The sequence below is a fragment of the Megalobrama amblycephala genome, linkage group LG13, assembly GCF_018812025.1.
Source record: "Megalobrama amblycephala isolate DHTTF-2021 linkage group LG13, ASM1881202v1, whole genome shotgun sequence".
Taxonomy (NCBI): Eukaryota; Metazoa; Chordata; class Actinopteri; order Cypriniformes; family Xenocyprididae; genus Megalobrama; species Megalobrama amblycephala.
Window position 1 is genome coordinate 32,634,738 of NC_063056.1, and position 17,279 is coordinate 32,652,016.

At 37.6% G+C, this 17,279-nt stretch overlaps 1 protein-coding gene across 2 annotated transcripts; it reads left to right on the forward strand.

The window, feature by feature from the left end:
* Positions 1–1,641: 1,641 nt before the first annotated feature.
* mtx1a (metaxin 1a) lies at positions 1,642–17,240 on the forward strand. Of its 2 annotated transcripts, none has more exons than XM_048152418.1 (8): positions 1,642–1,798; positions 7,011–7,080; positions 8,146–8,225; positions 12,289–12,381; positions 12,461–12,643; positions 14,784–14,860; positions 15,003–15,160; positions 15,283–17,240. In XM_048152418.1, the coding sequence occupies exons 1-8, from the start codon at positions 1,718–1,720 to the stop codon at positions 15,504–15,506; spliced, it is 966 nt and encodes a 321-aa protein (XP_048008375.1). In that variant the 5' UTR covers positions 1,642–1,717; the 3' UTR covers positions 15,507–17,240. The 2 variants fall into 2 exon arrangements, with proteins under 2 accessions (XP_048008375.1, XP_048008374.1); XM_048152417.1 differs by lacking the exon at positions 1,642–1,798 and adding an exon at positions 2,529–2,750.
* The last annotated feature ends 39 nt before the right edge of the window (positions 17,241–17,279 follow it).

Sequence of the window (17,279 nt, forward strand, 5' to 3'; positions counted from 1 at the left end):
GAAGAAAGGACGCCATTGCGTTTATAACTGTGACAACGAGCGCTTTCCAGGATCAACTAAACGCTTGATTTTCAAAAGTAGCCTATGTGACGTTCATGGCTCCATTGTTGCAGTAAACTTGCACAACGTTCTTGAATGAATAATTTATTAGATGCCGGTCTGTTATTATAGGGACATTGACTTTACATTTTCACATTCTTAAAGTCCCCCTGAAATCAAAATTTAAGTTTTTTAGCTTTTAGTATGATTATGTTGGCCTTAAGGTTATGAATAAGCTGGTGTGTTCCAAAACAATGACAAAATTCGCATTAAGGAGATATGAGCATTCAAAACTTACAGTCTCTCACTTCCGCTAAAATGGATCACGGATTTTCATGACATCACATCGCACTTCAGTTTCTCGTCAAATCTTCGGTCCAATCAAATGCTCTCTAGAATCTGAAGTCCCGCCCCCTCCTACACTCTTACAGATGCTGAAGCCTCGGCTGAAATCGGTCACACATTTACTAGTTTCTACATGGCACATAGTGTACTATATAGAGAATAGGGAACGTTTCAGAGAGTGTAAATATGCTTTCCATTGATGAAGTCCGAATGAAGTCCATTTTCACATTAGTGTCACATGAACTGCCGCAACACGAGCACAGACTGCTCCAGTCCAGAGACACGAGAGCACAGGGTGGATCACATATATGCGCGAGTCGGCACAGACCACAAAAGGTATCGGACCCATTTGAATTCTGCTGTATATAAGCAAAATAAAGGACATTATGAGGAGAAACGGTTAGAGATTAGAAGGAGACAGAGATTTTACTGAGTCTTATGGCTCTGGCGAGCTGTAACATAAATGAAACGCTATTGGCTATTTAAAAAAAGGGGCGGGGCTGTTCGATATATCGCCCTGTCTTCCTGTTTCAGTTAAAATTATGTCAACACATTGAATAATGCTGCACGTTTCAACATTCTTCAGTGGGCCTTTAAACATGATGCGGAACAAAACGAACTGTGACTGGTTGCATTACATGTCAGTCAAACGTCCTCTTGGGCGGTCCTTGGCCAATGAAAGTTCCAGACCTTCTGCCGTCAGTCTCACCAAGGCTACATTTATTTGATAAAAAATACATTAAAATCAGTAATATTCTTAAATGTTATTACAAATAAAACGAACTGTTTTCTATTTTAATATATTATAAAGTGCAATTTATTCCTGTGATAGAAAAGCTGAATTTTCAGCATTACTCCAGTCTTCAGTGTCACATGATCCTTCAGAAATCTTTCTAATATGCTGATTTGCTGTTCAAGAATCATGAAGTGCTCAAAAAAAATTTTTTTCTCTCTCCAGCATTTATTTAAATTAAAAATCTTTTGTCTTGATGAAATTACAACGTGCTTAAGTTAATTATTAAATTAATACAATTAATAAATTAATTTAATAAATTAATAACATTTTAAGAGCGGTATGAACATATCACAGATTATTTTACACACCCACAGACTTACTAAATGTACCATCAACGCGATCACTTTATTTAGCGTTCATGTAAACAATACCGTCAGATTCATCAGTCGGAATGAATTCATTCCGATAGAAACAAGAGGTGTGCATGTAAACATAGCTGTCTGTTCACCTGTGAGTAGAACACATCCACAAAGTTATTGGGACTTTTATTTGTCAACGCAGCAGCAGCTCCGGGTCAAAGGTGTTTGGTCTGTGAAAATGGCGGCTCCCTGTGAGCTGTTTTGCTGGAAAGCTGGTTTGGGTTTACCGTCAGTAAATACGGACTGTCTCATCGTGCTGGTGAGTTTTCATCACAGGCTCATGTAGACTGGATATTTATATGGGTTGGGTTCTGCTCACATGTCCATGTTTGTACAGCGATTCGGCTCGGTACCGCCCTTACTACAGTGTGGGTCCATGGTACAGTGATATAACATAGTCATGTCTTATTTATAATCATATTTGTGTCACATGCGTGTTATTTAAATGCAAGGCACTTAAATTTTTTAAATATAGAAATATAGTTTTATGTGAGTAGTGGTCGTAGCTGTTGTTTATATAATAATAATAATAATAATATATTTATGTATATTATATTTTAATATGTAATATTATTATTAGTATTATTATTCGTGTTATAATAATTAATTAATTCATATTATTATTAATAATAATAATGAATATTTATTTCTTTAATTTCTCTGTTCTGTGAAACATAACATTTTCCAGAATGAAATTCTGGAGATTATCAAGATCAAGATTATCCATTTTATTTATAGAATACCAAATTATGTATACTCATTGTTTTGTTTTGTTTTTTAGTCAAAGGGTTAGGAAAAGAGGTCTGCCACTAGGGTTGCCCTGGGCCTCACATGACCGCGATCTGACCCTGTCTAAATACCATTCAGATCATGCTGCCCTTTGAAACTGCAAATCTGCACTGTTTACTCTTCATGTTTCAATTTGAAATTCATATCTTAGTTTTTTTTTTTTTTTTCCAAAGCCAAGGTGCTTATCAACAGATATTTTTATTGCATGAATCATCATGTGGGAAGTTTCCTCCACTTTTTCTTATTTTTCCACTTCAGTTTGGTCACACCAGGGCGCCACCTGTCTGTGCTACTGTAAACCACAAACCCACCACTGTCATCTGGAGTTAACATCAATCTCATCTCCATCGGCAGCTTTGGAGACTGAATTCAGATCCATTTTTTTCCGAATCAACAAAGGTTGTGTGTGGGCAAAGAACCAGGTTACTATCGCTGAAAACGCATGTTAAAGTGATTAGGTTGCATCAGTGCTGTGTGTTTTGGACTCTCTGAGTGTTGTGGGATTTTTCCAGCTCGCCAGCGGTCGGGTTGATGTCTGTGCGTTACAGTCTGTCTGCACCTACTGAGGGCGCTGCAAAAACCGCAGGCATGTTTTGCTCCCTCTGTCTGATGGTTTGGTAATGTGAAGTTCATTCAGAATTTTCCAGATTATCTCACTGCACTAGAAAAGATATTGTTGCATTAAATTGTGACTGCATGTGAAGGCCTGAGGATGTTTGGAGATTTGCCTGTCAGCTGCCAACTTGAAATTAGGCCTGTTGTAGGCCAAGTAATTGTGATTTATTTAATAATTATTTTTTTATTAGTCTTGAAATGTATGCATATTATGCATATTATACATATTTTAAAGACACAGTGTGTAACTTCTCGCCGCTAGAGGAGGCTTAATCAAAACAGAGGCGTAGCTTGATGACGGCTTGATTTCGAGGAATCATGGGAGGTGTTGTCTTCACGTCTACAGCCAGTGGAAAAGACTCAGGCAGAAATCATATTCATGGATGAGCTAATGTATTAAAGATTTATTAACGTTACTGTAGTGTGAAGCAGGGTGTGGCTGAAAGCCGTTGGAGTTGAACGAGGCCGCTGGAGCGATTGCTAATGAGAGACGAGCACGACACATGGCTTTTATTATGCCGCAGACGACTACTTCCTCTTCTTCCGGTCAAGCCTATGTGGGGTAAAGCAGTGCTGTTTTATTATGTTAGATACATTTGTGTGTTAAAAGTTGTTATAGTGCTACTCTGTGTTCACTCGGCGGCAACTATGAGACACTTGTTGCACACTGCAGTAAGCTAGATCGATATTAGGTATGGTAAAACATGGTACTCGCGGTAAATCAAGAAAACGAGATTTAAAAAATGACTTACTGTGTTGAGCTATATAACATGATTCGTTTTTCTGTTGATGAATATATTCAAACCGTGTTTGAATGTCTTTGGTGTTTTCATGGTTTCTACAAAATAAAACCGGAAATCGAGGGCAACACGGGTATGATGTCATTGATAGGCGACGCACGGACACGGCCCTTGTCCTGGTTAAAATTGCTTATTTCTCTGGATTTAAACATGGTTCGAAACATTTGGGATAATGTAAGTACACAAGTCAACAAAATGTATAACATTGTCCTAGTGGTCCAAAAATCTTACATATTGTGCCTTTAAGTAGATGTCCATTAGTCATGTTAACTTACATTTTTATGCCTTGAAAAAATGGCATATAAAAATGTATTAAAATTAAAATATTTAACTGATTTGGAGTGCTCCCATATCCCATTACTGCACCTGGAAGGGAGAAATAAAATAAAATAGAAATATAATTTCATTGCATTTCTTGTATTCGTTTAAAACTTTATTAGTTAGTTTAGTTTTTTTTTCAATTTTGAATGGAATTTAACATTATTTGACAATTATAATATAATATAACATAATAGTTATTAAAAATATCAATATAATAACAATACATCAAATAATCTGACCAGGCAATTTTGTAATAATTATGACAGGCCTACTTTTAGTTAAGAGATTTCTTGTGATGTTGTGATGTGCTTGTTTTATTCTAAGCTTCAGTCTTGATCTTAAACTATAGTATGCTTTTTTGACATTTAGAAAGTCAATTTATTTCTTTATGTTATGCTTGATGTTTTGCAGTGATCTATTAATTTATACTAATGTGTAATCTTATAAAAAGTATTATGCTTCTCTTTTCATAGTAAACTTACAATTTAGTTACTTGGTGCACCTTTAGATGTTAAAATTAATGAAAAAGTGCTCTGATTTGGAAATGTTACTGTTCAGCAAAAATGTACTCTAGTATGTGTTTATTGATGAATTAACCCCTTCTGTGGCGGCTTTTTGTTGTATTAACATTCCCTTAACGACAGAGCAGTGATTGGATACACAGCAAGACGTGGGCAGGGCTTAAAATCAGGACAGCCCAATCATAATCTGCGCCACTCTATTTAAGGATCTTATGGAAGGCTCAAACTAATTATTACCATCTGCACTTTCAAGAGAAGCTGTTCTGTCATCCGTGGCCTAATTTGAGTGTGTTTATGTGTGCAGCAGGAGTCTGATGAACTGCTTTTACTGTGGGTAAAGTGGATTTCTGCCAGCTGTAGTTTTCCTCCTCGTGTTTGTTTTGGACTATACCAGTTGTTCACGTAGGAAAGATTTATTTCCAAACTTTATCCTCTCCGTTTTATGAGCAACAATTTAGGATGCTGTAGGAATCAATCTAGTAATAAATCTGAGGTTGTGATGTCAGCCTTTGATGGAGTTAACTGCGTTTTCCAGCTCACCGCGCGACTGTAACCGGGAAAAGGAGAAAATCTCAGAACTCAATACTCAGCTCTTTCCACAAATCTGAGTTTCCTCTCCTCCTTTTACAGTCACTGTGAGTTTTAGAGTTCTGTGAGTGCTGGCAGCCTAATGTTAAAGAAATCATCCAGAAATGAAAATTCTGCTGGTATTCTGTGGCTGTTTTTTCACTGAAACACAGGAAAAGATTAAAAGCATCTTTATGTAGTTCTTTTCCATTAAAGGACAATTTATTGTGATGAAAGCTCCAAAACTAGCATTAAAAAAGTTCATATTCAAGCACTGTATTCCATGTCTCTTACATAATAAAATATATCTGAGGAATAATTATGTCCATCCATTTTCTCTACCCATTTATCCTGTGTAGGGTCACCGGAGAGTGCTAGAATGAAATTAAAATTATTTACTTAAAGGGGTGGTTGATTATGATTATGATTTCACTTTTCAACTTTAGTTAGTGTGTAATGTTGTTGTTTGAGCATGAACAACATCTGCAAATTTACAACGCTAAAAGTTCAATGCAAAGGAAGATATTTTATTTTAAATAATTCTCTGTTTAAGGACTACAACAAACGGCTGGTAGGGACTACAACAAGCTTCTTCCCGGGTTGGTGACATCACTAACCCTAAAATTTACATAAACTCTGCCCCCGAGAACACGCAACAAAGGGGGTGAGGCCATGTTGGGCTGCTTTAGAGAAGAGGAAGAGTTGTTGTAGTAGAGTGTTGTTGCCATGCCGTCATTTTACACCGGACTGCTTCACAAACGAGGGTCAATTTAACACTGGATTTGCATAAAAGATGAACATGACGGCACATGCTAGTCGATGAGTTGAATCAACTCCACAGCAACTACATAAATTTATCCACTAACCATTCAGAAACGTCCAGTTTCATTTTAAAAGTTGTAACTTCTTTCTGAGTCTCTCCATCAGTGTCCGTCTCCGGTTTGAACAATGTAAGGCTGAACACCGTTACTGACAATCCTCATTTTGGCTGTGTGAGATTCTCCAGTTTTGTTGTTGAGCAACTGAAGCGTGTGCTGTTAAAGCTCCGCCCTCTTCTGGAAAGCGGACTGGGAGCAGCAGCTAATTTGCATTTAAAGGGACACACAAAAAACTGTGTGTTTTTACTCACACCCAAATAGGGGCAAATTTGACAAGCGATAATAAATGATCTGTGGGGTATGTTGAGCTGAAACTTCACAGACACATTCTGGGGACACCAGAGGCTTAGATTACATCTGGTAAAAGGGGCATAATAGGTCCCCTTTAAGTTATCCACAGTATCATTTTCGAGGACGAGTAAATATTGTCAGAATTTTCATTTTTGAGTGAACTATCCCTTTAAAAATGGAGGCTAATGATTCTTGACTCATTCTTGGCTTCAGCCTGAAATGTAAAGGAATCGCTCCAAGGGCATTTAACCCCAGTGATCAGTAGTATACAATGCATTCAATGGAAAGAATCCGCTAAACGACGTGCTGATGTTCTGAGCCAGGTGTGAAGTGCTGGATCTGGCAGCTCTCAGCTGCATGTGCTGGAATGTGAAATTACGTCCTACTTTATCGGATGTCGTCGTAAAACAAGGCATCCCATCCAAGAACTAATCCTGTCCAAGAGCTAAACGGAGCTGGTTTGTGTTGTTGCTTTTGGTGTAGTTAACTAGCTATTGTTTTTTTTATTCAGGTTGTGTTCTTTGTTGCTACTTGATATTATGTTGTTGTGAGGTTGTGTAGTAGCAGTGCTATTGGTTTGTCCATTTGTGCTAGAACATAAATGATACCTCAAATTGCTTCTAGCATAAAATTTATAACTGTAGCTTGGCAATAATAATAATAATAATGTCTTTTATATAATTTTCCAGGCATATGCTCGCTTCGCTGGAGCTCCGCTCAAAATTCACAAGATTTCTAACCCCTGGAGAAGCCCCACAGGTAAGCAGGCCCAGTTTTAACAATCTGTTTCTTGGCAGACACTCCACATTCATTAAAGAGGATTGTTTAGCATGTTTTAACTGAAGCACACAGGCCTCTTCCTCTTTCCTGCCGAGCTGCTGATAACTTGCATCTGTATCTTTCTCTTTCCACATTCTTGTCTATCTCCATTATTATTTTCCTTGGCTCCTGTTTCTTATTATTCCATATTGAATACCAATGCTGTCTAAACAGTTTTATACTGGGCAGACCCTTTGACCCGTGTACTGACCCAATTAAAGACCTATCAAAAGCATGACAGTTAATTAGCCTGTTTATCACATTTGAGCAGACTTTGGGTGCATGATCATTTAATTTTATAGAATTTATAATATACAGCTACTTAAAACATATAAATAAACTAATTACTTGATCATTTATTTATTTATATGATTTTTTTTGTACAGAAATAATACTTTTATTCAGCAAGTATACATAAAATGTATCAAAAGTGACATTTGAGATCTCCATTTCAAATATATGCTGTTCTTTTAAACTTGGGGAAATCCTGGGGAAAAAATGTATCACGGTTTCCAGGAAAAAAATAAGCAGAACAACTGTTTTCAGAAATGTTTCTTGGGCAGCAAATCAGCATATTAGAATCATTTATGAAGGATCATGTGACACTGAAGACTGGAGTAATGATTCAGCTTTGCATTACGGCAATAAATTACTTATTAAAATATGTTCAAATGGAAAACAGGTTTTTAAAATTGTAATAATATTTCACAATTTTCCTTTCTTTGCTGTGTTTTTGATGAAATAAATGCAGCTTGGTGAGCATAAGAGACATATTTTTAACCAAGCCCAAATTTTTGAACGGTAGTGTATGTTGTGCCAGAGTGATAGTGTTTTAATTTTGGTATTCCTTGGTAAGGACATGCATTTCTATCATTGATATCCAGATTGATTGCTAGATTAAATGGACTGTCATTGGTCATCTTTGTAGGCATTAAGAAAAATCTCAAAACTTTGGCAGTAAACTCATTCAGGCAAAAAAAAATGATGTTAATGTCTCCACTGAAGGTTCACTACCTGCTCTCAGGACCAAAGAGGAAGGCAGCTGCTCTCAACCCAGTCAGATCATCATTCAGTTGAGGAAACAGGTGATTATCTCACACCCGCAAAAACCTCCTTTGCCTTACTGCTGCCATGATCTCATTTTGCTTTTCATCAAGAATTGTACAAGTGTCCCTGTATATTTCACTCTTCATGGGCTCATTTTGTTCCAAACAAAGCTTAGTTGAGTAGTTTCGGGTTCATGCATTTGAGGACTGCAGTGTTTCCAGTGATTCCATCATAAAGGTCCTAATTTTCTCATTAATCATGTTTGATTGCACAATGAAGGTACCCATTAAATGTGTTTGGAATGAGACAAAATAAGCATGTGTTTTCAGGAAAGGTTTTAATTATGTGCATAATTAAATCCCTTTCTAGAACTGTTTCTTGCCTCTCATTCTCCAGGTAGTAGTGCTGTTCAACCCAGAGTCAAAAGCATACACAGATCAAGTCAATGGTTCCAGCTTTATTTACAAAAACTACACAACTTTTTGGATGCTAAAAATCTGCTTTTCTTCACCTTTTGGTTAAGTGGCTGACATATGAACTGTGGTTAAAGGATTAGTCCACTTTCAAATAAAATTTTCCTGATTATTTACTCACCCCCATGTCATCTAAGATGTTCATGTCTTTCTTTCTTCAGTCGAAAAGAAATTAAGGTTTTTGATTAAAACATTCCAGGATTATTCTCCTTATAGTGGACTTCGTTGGCCTCCAGACGGTTGAAGGCCTTCCCTATTCAACTTACGGAATGAAGATGGCGCCAGTTTTGTTTTTTCCATAAGTAGAATAGGGGACATACGGCGTAAGCTTTTTGAAGAATGCGGAAAGCGGAAGCACATGCAATGCGATAATTTGTGTTTATAAAGCATATACAGTTGTTTTTTGTTTTTTTTTTAGAAAATGACCGATCGTTTCGTTAGATTGTTAGATAAGACCCTTATTCCTCATCTGGTATCGTTTAAAGCCCTTTGAAGCTGCACTGAAACTGTATTTTGACCTTCAACCGTGGACCCTGGAAGCCATTGAAGTCCACTATAAGGAGAATAATCCTGGAATGTTTTCATCAAAAACCTTCATTTCTTTTCGATTGAAAAAAGAAAGACATGAACATCTTGGATGACATGGGGGTGAGTAAATTATCAGGAAAATTTTATTTAAAAGTGGACTAATCCTAAAATATCGCAAGATATTTTCATGTTTTATTCTACTAAACAAAATACATTAGCACAAAGGGGACATATCATGAAAATCTGACTTTTTCCATGTTTAAGTGCTATAATCAGGTCCCTGGTTCATCTACCAAACCAGAAAACATGAAAAAGGACAACCCAGTAACTTTGTTTTGGTAAGCCTTTCTCTGCAAGCATGTGAAAAGCCGCTCAGATTTCGCTCCCCTTGTGACAGAGGAAGGGGATCTTATTATAATATTACAGCCCCTTAATCTGAATGTTTCCACCCATGGTGCCGCCATTTTGTTTTCGCAAGCGGCAGCGGTGTACCAGTAACATAAGCTGTCCTGCACAGCTACGTGAAGGAAGGTGAGTTGGGTCTGAGCAAAACTCTGCAGGACAGCAGCACTTAAAAACGACCGTCCCTGAACTTGTGATATGTCTCAGCTATGTATCTGCTAATGGCTATAATAGTAAACATATGAGTCTCCATAAACTCCTGGCATCTGAGCCACTAAGGACGCAGTGGTGTAATTTTATTTATGAAAGGAATGTCCAAATAAATTCATATACCAGTATGTGCAAGTCATTTTACCCCAGACTGCTTTGCACACGAGAGCCAGTAAAACACGGGATAGCCACACAAGTTGATTCTCAAAGATGGATCGATACCAACTGTTCATGATCCATTTTCATATACATTTCGTGATGTTTCCAAATTGTCTTTCTGAATTCATCCGAGTCTCTCCAACAGTGTTTAGCTTTAGCCACGTTAGCTGTGCAGCACGCTATCAAACTCATTCAGAATTGAATGTTAGCAAACATCCACAAAATACATGCCATACCTACGTGATCTGATATGCTGCATCACGAACAGTTTGTAATGATCCATTTTGAGAATTATATTTGCTGTATGAGCTTTTCCTGTATTGTTTATGCCTCAGTGTATTGGAATCGCGAGCTTGGGGGCGGTGAGCACGAGCTCAGTTTCATTTAAAGCAGAACTAAGTAACTTTTTTTACCTTCATAAATAGTTTTCTTAGTCCTTACGATGGTTAATTGACTTGTAGTGGTGTGTTTGAGGCGAGCACTAACCCCCTCTGGCACGTCTACGCCAAAAAACAGCACTTGCAAGTTGAGCTGCACCGACCCGAAACAATCTCGCCTCATGTTCACGTTCACGCGAGAGTGACAAAATGCTTTACGGTAATTCAAAAACAATGTATATATTATGACTTTATAAGACAATTTCGAAAATTACCCACCTCCATCGAGATTTCTTGTACTGTATTTGCAAAACTACTGCGCTGGTGAGCGTTGTAGTCCAGAGCTGCGCTTGGAGTATTTACGACAGTGTGATTCACTGAAGGAACCTATAGGGAGAGCTTCGCAAATCTTACTGAGTTCCGCTTTAAATGTACACACACCAAATCTGCATTTTTTTCCCACCCAAAAATAGGCAGTTAGCACATGGTATAATAAAAAATCCATAGGATATTTTGTGCTCAAACTTCACGGACATATTCTGGGGACACCTGACACCATGTCTACACCGGCAATAGAACCTATTATAATCCATGATATTGTCTACACTGAATGCGGCATGACGCAACAAATTCCCGACAGTAAACAGATTCCCTGTTCTATTTCTGACATAGTCCAAGTGCTTTCCATTGGTCGTCTTGTCGCATTCAGTGTAGGCAGCTTTTAGCTGTTGTGGCGCGACACGATAAAAGTCGTGTCTGGTGTAGACACGGTGTGAGACTTCTATTACATCTTGTAAAAAGGGGCATAATAGGTCACCTTTAAAGGGACTCTATGTAATAATGACACCCAGTGTTCAAAATAGGTACTGCAGTCCAAATTCAAAATATTGTTTGGCCCGCCCCCTCGTTCAAAGACGCGGGTTGCCAGCAACAATAGGGAGCGCAATTCACAATGAAAGCTGAGGAGACTTACACACTGTAAGCTGATGAGTTGATTGATCTGTTTTAATATGCTGTCATTCATAGAGATATTGAGATGGATTCAGAGGCTTTTTAAGGTCAAGTAGAATCTGCGATTCTCTGACCCAGTTTGTTTGTTGGTTTCCATGGCTGCAGTACGCGATGTTTTCCGCCAACTGGCAACCTGTGATATCGAAATACTATTGGATAAACTGGCAGCACATGGTTTCACACAGACCAAAACAAAGACAGACATTCCGACACGGAACGCACATTTTCAAAGTAGAATATCTGGCTATAGCATTGTTTTTCTGAGAAACAAGTAGGTGAACTTAGCATGTTTCCTAAATATCTGCAAACATATCGGGGAATTTTTATGCTTTATTAAAGTAAAAATCTTACATAGAGCCCCTTTAAAGATGGTTGCTAACAAGTGGCTAAATGGGACTACAAATGTTGCCGGGGACGTTAAAGGTCATCACACCAAACAGGACTCACATTTACTCACTGGTCTGCTTTCACAGCCTCGCACTCTTGCAAACTATTGAACTCAGACTTTCCAACTTGCAGAGTTTAAATTAAGATTTAATTTTGGTGGTAGTGACGTTGAACTTGTATGACTGTGGTGTAGTTGTGCTGCTTGTATTTAGACCTTAAAATTCACAAAAGTTGTGTTCATTTGTGAAGAATATCTTGATGAACAAAATGTGTAAGAATCCTTAACTTTTGTTGCGGAGCTTATTTTCTGCAGTAATCCCAAAGCCAAAGGAATTATCCTTCTGGCTATTTGTCGAGGGAACCAGGTGATGCTTACTTCTGGGCTGACCTACAAAAATACATCATCACTTCAGTGCTCAATAAATAGGCTGTTCCTAGGTTGTAAACACTGGCCCTTGGTTGAACGGCCTGACATGGCTTGACTTTGGAAAGGGACTATCTGTTTGTCTGAACACTAGCAGAAGTAGTAGTAATGCTGTAATTTTGCCTTTCAGAAATACAATGCAGACTATGATCTCTCGGCCAAAGAGGGCGCGGACACATTGGCCTTCATCTCGCTACTGGAGGAGCGACTGTTGCCTGCGCTGGTAAGATTCGATTTACTGAAACTTGAAGATGATAGTTTTGGTGGGTACCTCCTCAAACTCTCTCCTCATTTCCCACCAGATCTACGCTTTATGGATCGATCCTAAGAACTACGTGGAGGTGACGCGCCGCTGGTACGGAGAGAATATGTCCTTCCCGTTCAATTTCTTCCTGCCGGGCCGCATGCAGAACAGGCAGCTGGAGCGACTCCGTCTGATCCGAGGAAACAGCGCGCTCGAGGCGGGAGAAGAGGCAGAGAAGGAGGTGAGATAGGAGGAGTTTTCTGCATGTTCTTCAGGTGGGATTCTGGATATTGTGCTTATAGTGTAGTATTGTGGGCTATTTTGACACTAACGCCCTCCTTGAGAGAACAGGACGGCTGTTAGACTCCAGCCAGAGCCAACAGTGTTCTGGTCCCTGAAGAGGTCACTGATAAACCAGCAGATGTGAGGAATCAGGGTTCAGATAGAGCAGAAGTTCCGTTCTGGCAGACAACTAGTGGCTAGAGTTAGAAAACAACTCTGCTTATGAAACTTCAAGTCATGAGTCATACTTTGAGTGCATGCTTGTGATCTTCTCACTACAACTGAGAAAAATATTATATTTTCAGTGATTTTGCTTGTAATGTAAAACTACGGAAGAGGATTAGGGCCAAGCAATAATAAAAAAATAAAACCATCTCGAGATTAAAGTTGTTAAATTTCGAGAAAAAACTCGTTAAATTTCGAGAAAAAAGTCTAAATAAAATGTTGAGAATAAACTCATTAAATTTTGAGAAAAAACTTGTTAAATTTCGAGAAAAATGTTGAGAATAAATTCGTTAAATTATGAGAAAAACGTCATTAAATTATGAGAACAAATTCATTCAATTACGAGAACAAATTTGTTAAATTACGAATTTGTTCTCATAATTTAACGACTTTTTGCTCGTAATTTAATGAGTTTATTCTCAACATTTTATCTCAACTTTTTTTCTCGAAATTTAATGATTTTTTTCTCATAATTTAACGAATTTGTTCTCATAATTTAACAACTTTTTTCTCGTAATTTAATGACTTTATTCTCAACATTTTATCTCGACTTTTTTCTCGAAATTTAACGAGTTTTTTCTTGTAATTTAACGAGTTTATTCTCAACATTTTATCTCGACTTTTTTCTCGAAATTTCACGAGTTTTTTCTAGTAATTTAACGAGTTTTTATTCTCAACATTTTATTTCAACTTTTTTCTCGAAACAACTTTAATCTCGAGATGGTTTTATTTTTTTATTATTGCTTGGCCCTAATCCTCTTCCGTATAAAACAAAGTTTACTTTGAATGCAATGCTTTTAATGCAGTGCTTAGGCCCAGTCACACCTGTAACTATAACTATATTAGCATTCACACCAATGCACAGTAACAGTAACGTTGTGTTCATAAATACGCACACCCTGCAGTTATGTTGTCTGCTGCTTTAAATGCTCTAGCTCATTAAAGTCAAGTGGATTCTGGTTGGCTGTCAATGTTTGTATTGTTCATCAGCCGTTATCGTTATAGACTGCCCTATTGTCAAAAATGTCTTACATTTTTGCCATGTAATCAATAATTTTATCCCTTAAAACTCATCTTTGATCACCAAAATGACATATTTAAACATTTTTTTTCCTGTGAAAAATTTCTTCATGCCTTAGAATAGCTTGATGTTACTCTACATCCTTGCTTCATTTAGTATACGTGGATCTATGAATATGCTAATTAGCCCCGCCTCCACTCACTCGCACTCACTCAGAGATCCACTCGGTCAACTTAAGCCGCGCACACACTTAACGATTGTAAGGCCGATTATGAATGTAAATTGATACTTATGACTGATCGCGCTCAAACGCGTCCAGTCAGAGCCAGTTGCGTTCACTCGCCGATTACAATCGGTGTTCAATTTCCATGTGTAAGTATGTAAATCTGATTCAGTCGAAGGAAACAATTGCTGTGTGCTGAGCTCAGTTTTAGAATGTTTTAGCTAGTCGTTAAATGTGTGCCCAGCTTTACTGCGGTAAACGCTGCACAATGGTATGGCTCTTTACAACGTCGAACACATAACAGTAATTAATATGATTATCCTTTTTTTTGACTTTATCAAACAGCTAATAATGTGTTGCTAATGTTACACAAACCATGTTCCCGTTCACCATCTCAGAGTCAGACAGCTGTCTTCTAAAAATCAGTATCCTTAAAAACGCTTTGAACAACTTAGAACGTCAGTGGAGAAAGGCATATAGTTTATCATAACATCATAATATGTACAATGTATATGCATATAAACATAATGGCTGACATGAATAAACAAGGACATAGGAATCTGTAATCTAGCTGTTTATTCTACGCCCTCTCTGTCTCTATTGTCAGTGACTCTCTGTCTTTTCCTCCAGCTTTACCATGATGCTCTGGAGTGCCTGAATCTTCTCTCTCAGCGCCTGGGATCGAACAAATTCTTCTTTGGAGATTCGTAAGTCCTACAGTTAGAAAACCACAACGTGTTTTACACATTAAGTTTGATCTTTGAGCTTCACTTCGAGACTCTTGGTTGATTATGGGTTAGGTATAATACACATTTTGATATACATTTGATGTCTTTGTGTGTGTTAAAGGCCCTCTTCTCTGGATGCGTATGTGTTTGGTCATCTAGCACCACTTATTAAGATCCGACTGCCTAACTGCCGAGTGCAGCAGAACTTGAAGAATCTGGACAACTTGAACACATATTGCTCTAACATCCTGAGTCTGTACTTCCCCAGTGAGAGTAAAGGTGGGCAACCAACAACTACAATAAAGTGTTTGCAAAGAACAAAATGTGCATCATGTTGTTGTTCTTCTGTCTGTAGAATAAGAGAAGTTTTTGCTTCATATTGGGTTCTGTTCTGTGTGCAGAGGGCGTCAGCCGTCCGGTGTCCAGCACACAGCAGGGGAGCGACTTTGACAACGAGCCATACAAGAGACGCAAGCAGTTGCTGTCAGTGCTGGTTGCTGTGGCAGCAATGTTGAGCTACGCTCTCCTCACCGGCATAGTAGCTATTGAGCATATGCATGAGGAGGGGCCCATAGGCCCTGCTTCACTCAGAGGCCCCTCACATGAGGATGAAGAGGAGGAGTGAATGAGAATCAGGGCTTTCTGTTAGTTGCACTGGGACTGTCACTTCTACATGGTGGAGGAACATACAAGGAACCATATATTGTTAGGAATTTATGTATTATTTATTCCTTGACTTGAGCTTTAATTGCATCATAAGCTTTCATTTTATATTTTGTTAGATGTTTTTCTGTTATTCCATAGAGCTGCATTGTTTGCTTTAATCTCTTATCTGGGTATGTTCACATGTGTTTTCTTTTTGTTTTGTTTTCTACCAAAAATAAAAAGCATAACTATTTATAGGTTCTAATCTTAAGTTAAGTTCAGGTAAGAAAGCACTTAAAACTTGTCACCAACTGAGGGATTCCCTCTACTGTCATTGTGTGGACCAAAACAGAGTGTTTTAAACCCTTTTGATAGCTTTATGATAATTATAATGAGAGATTCACATCTCTTATGTGCTATTGTGATATTACCTTAAAGCTCAGTCAGTGTTTTTCTTGTTTTAATGCACATTTTATTTGCTACCTGCATAAATCATCTTTTCCACTCTGCTGTCAGTACTAGTCTGCTGCTTTATACTTCAAACAGATTAATGCTCATGTTAATGTGATATATCCTATTGACGGAAATGACCAATATTTAATCCAGTTAGTCTTAAAGTAATAGATAAACAAAATAATTGATTCTCCTTCATGTTGTGTGATTTGCTTTCTACTGTAAAACACAAAAGGACATATTTTTCAGATTGTCGCCATTACTGATTTTCACACAATGAACGTAACGTAGTAACTCGCGTTAAAGTAGTCCAAACAACTTGTGCGTTATTTTCAAAGTATTCTGCAGACATACAGTAGTTTATGCGAGAAACTGTCCATAATTTAAATCATTATTTGCTCAAAATATTCTTATTGACTCTTGTATCTAATTTGCACTAAATATTCATATTCAAACATTCAATACATATGGCCACTTGGCATGTGAGAACAAATAGCATTTGGCATCACTAATTGTGCATTGCACATTTAGATATTGGGCCAGAATGATCCAAAACAGCCTTACACATTGAATAAAAAACTGTGACTCAAACTTAATTCAAAATGGGTTCTTTTGTAAAAATCATACAGGTTTACAACAACAGAACAGGGAGTAAATGATGACACAATTTTAATTTTGGAGTAAACAAATGTTTTAAACAGGACATATTCACCTTATTGCAAAGGATAAAGAAACTGTGTCTTATGTTAATGATTAGAAATTGCTCTCAGATGGAGATTTTTTTAGGAGACAGTAATAGATTATTAATGCCAAAAGATACTGTCCAAAGGAATCTCGCTGACAGACCGCAAAAACTGGCTAAGATGTTTCAGTTTTTGTAACTTTCCATGAGATCCATGAGGTTTTCTGTAAGGAAGTTAAACTACATGAGAGCGATTTGTTCTTTCTTGTTAAACTATGTTTGAAGATGGCTGATTTGGGTAATATGTATGGTCTGTAGTCGTTTATTCCCCTTAACAGCTTTGTTTTGCACATTATTAAAGCTTCAAAACCAGTTCACCTTTTACATTCATGTGTTGATTTGTTCATATTCATAAACCGGTGATCTGTCATGGTAAAGGATGGGATTCTATAGAAATGGAAAGAAAATTTAAACTCTCTTCAGACTGAACTTTGGATCTCTTTTCACTAGCTGTTATGTGCTGTAACTTATGGATTTCTATTTTCATAATTTGAGGGGCAAATAAACTGTCTTGAATAATCCTGATCCTACATGTGGTTTCTTTACTTTCTGCAGATG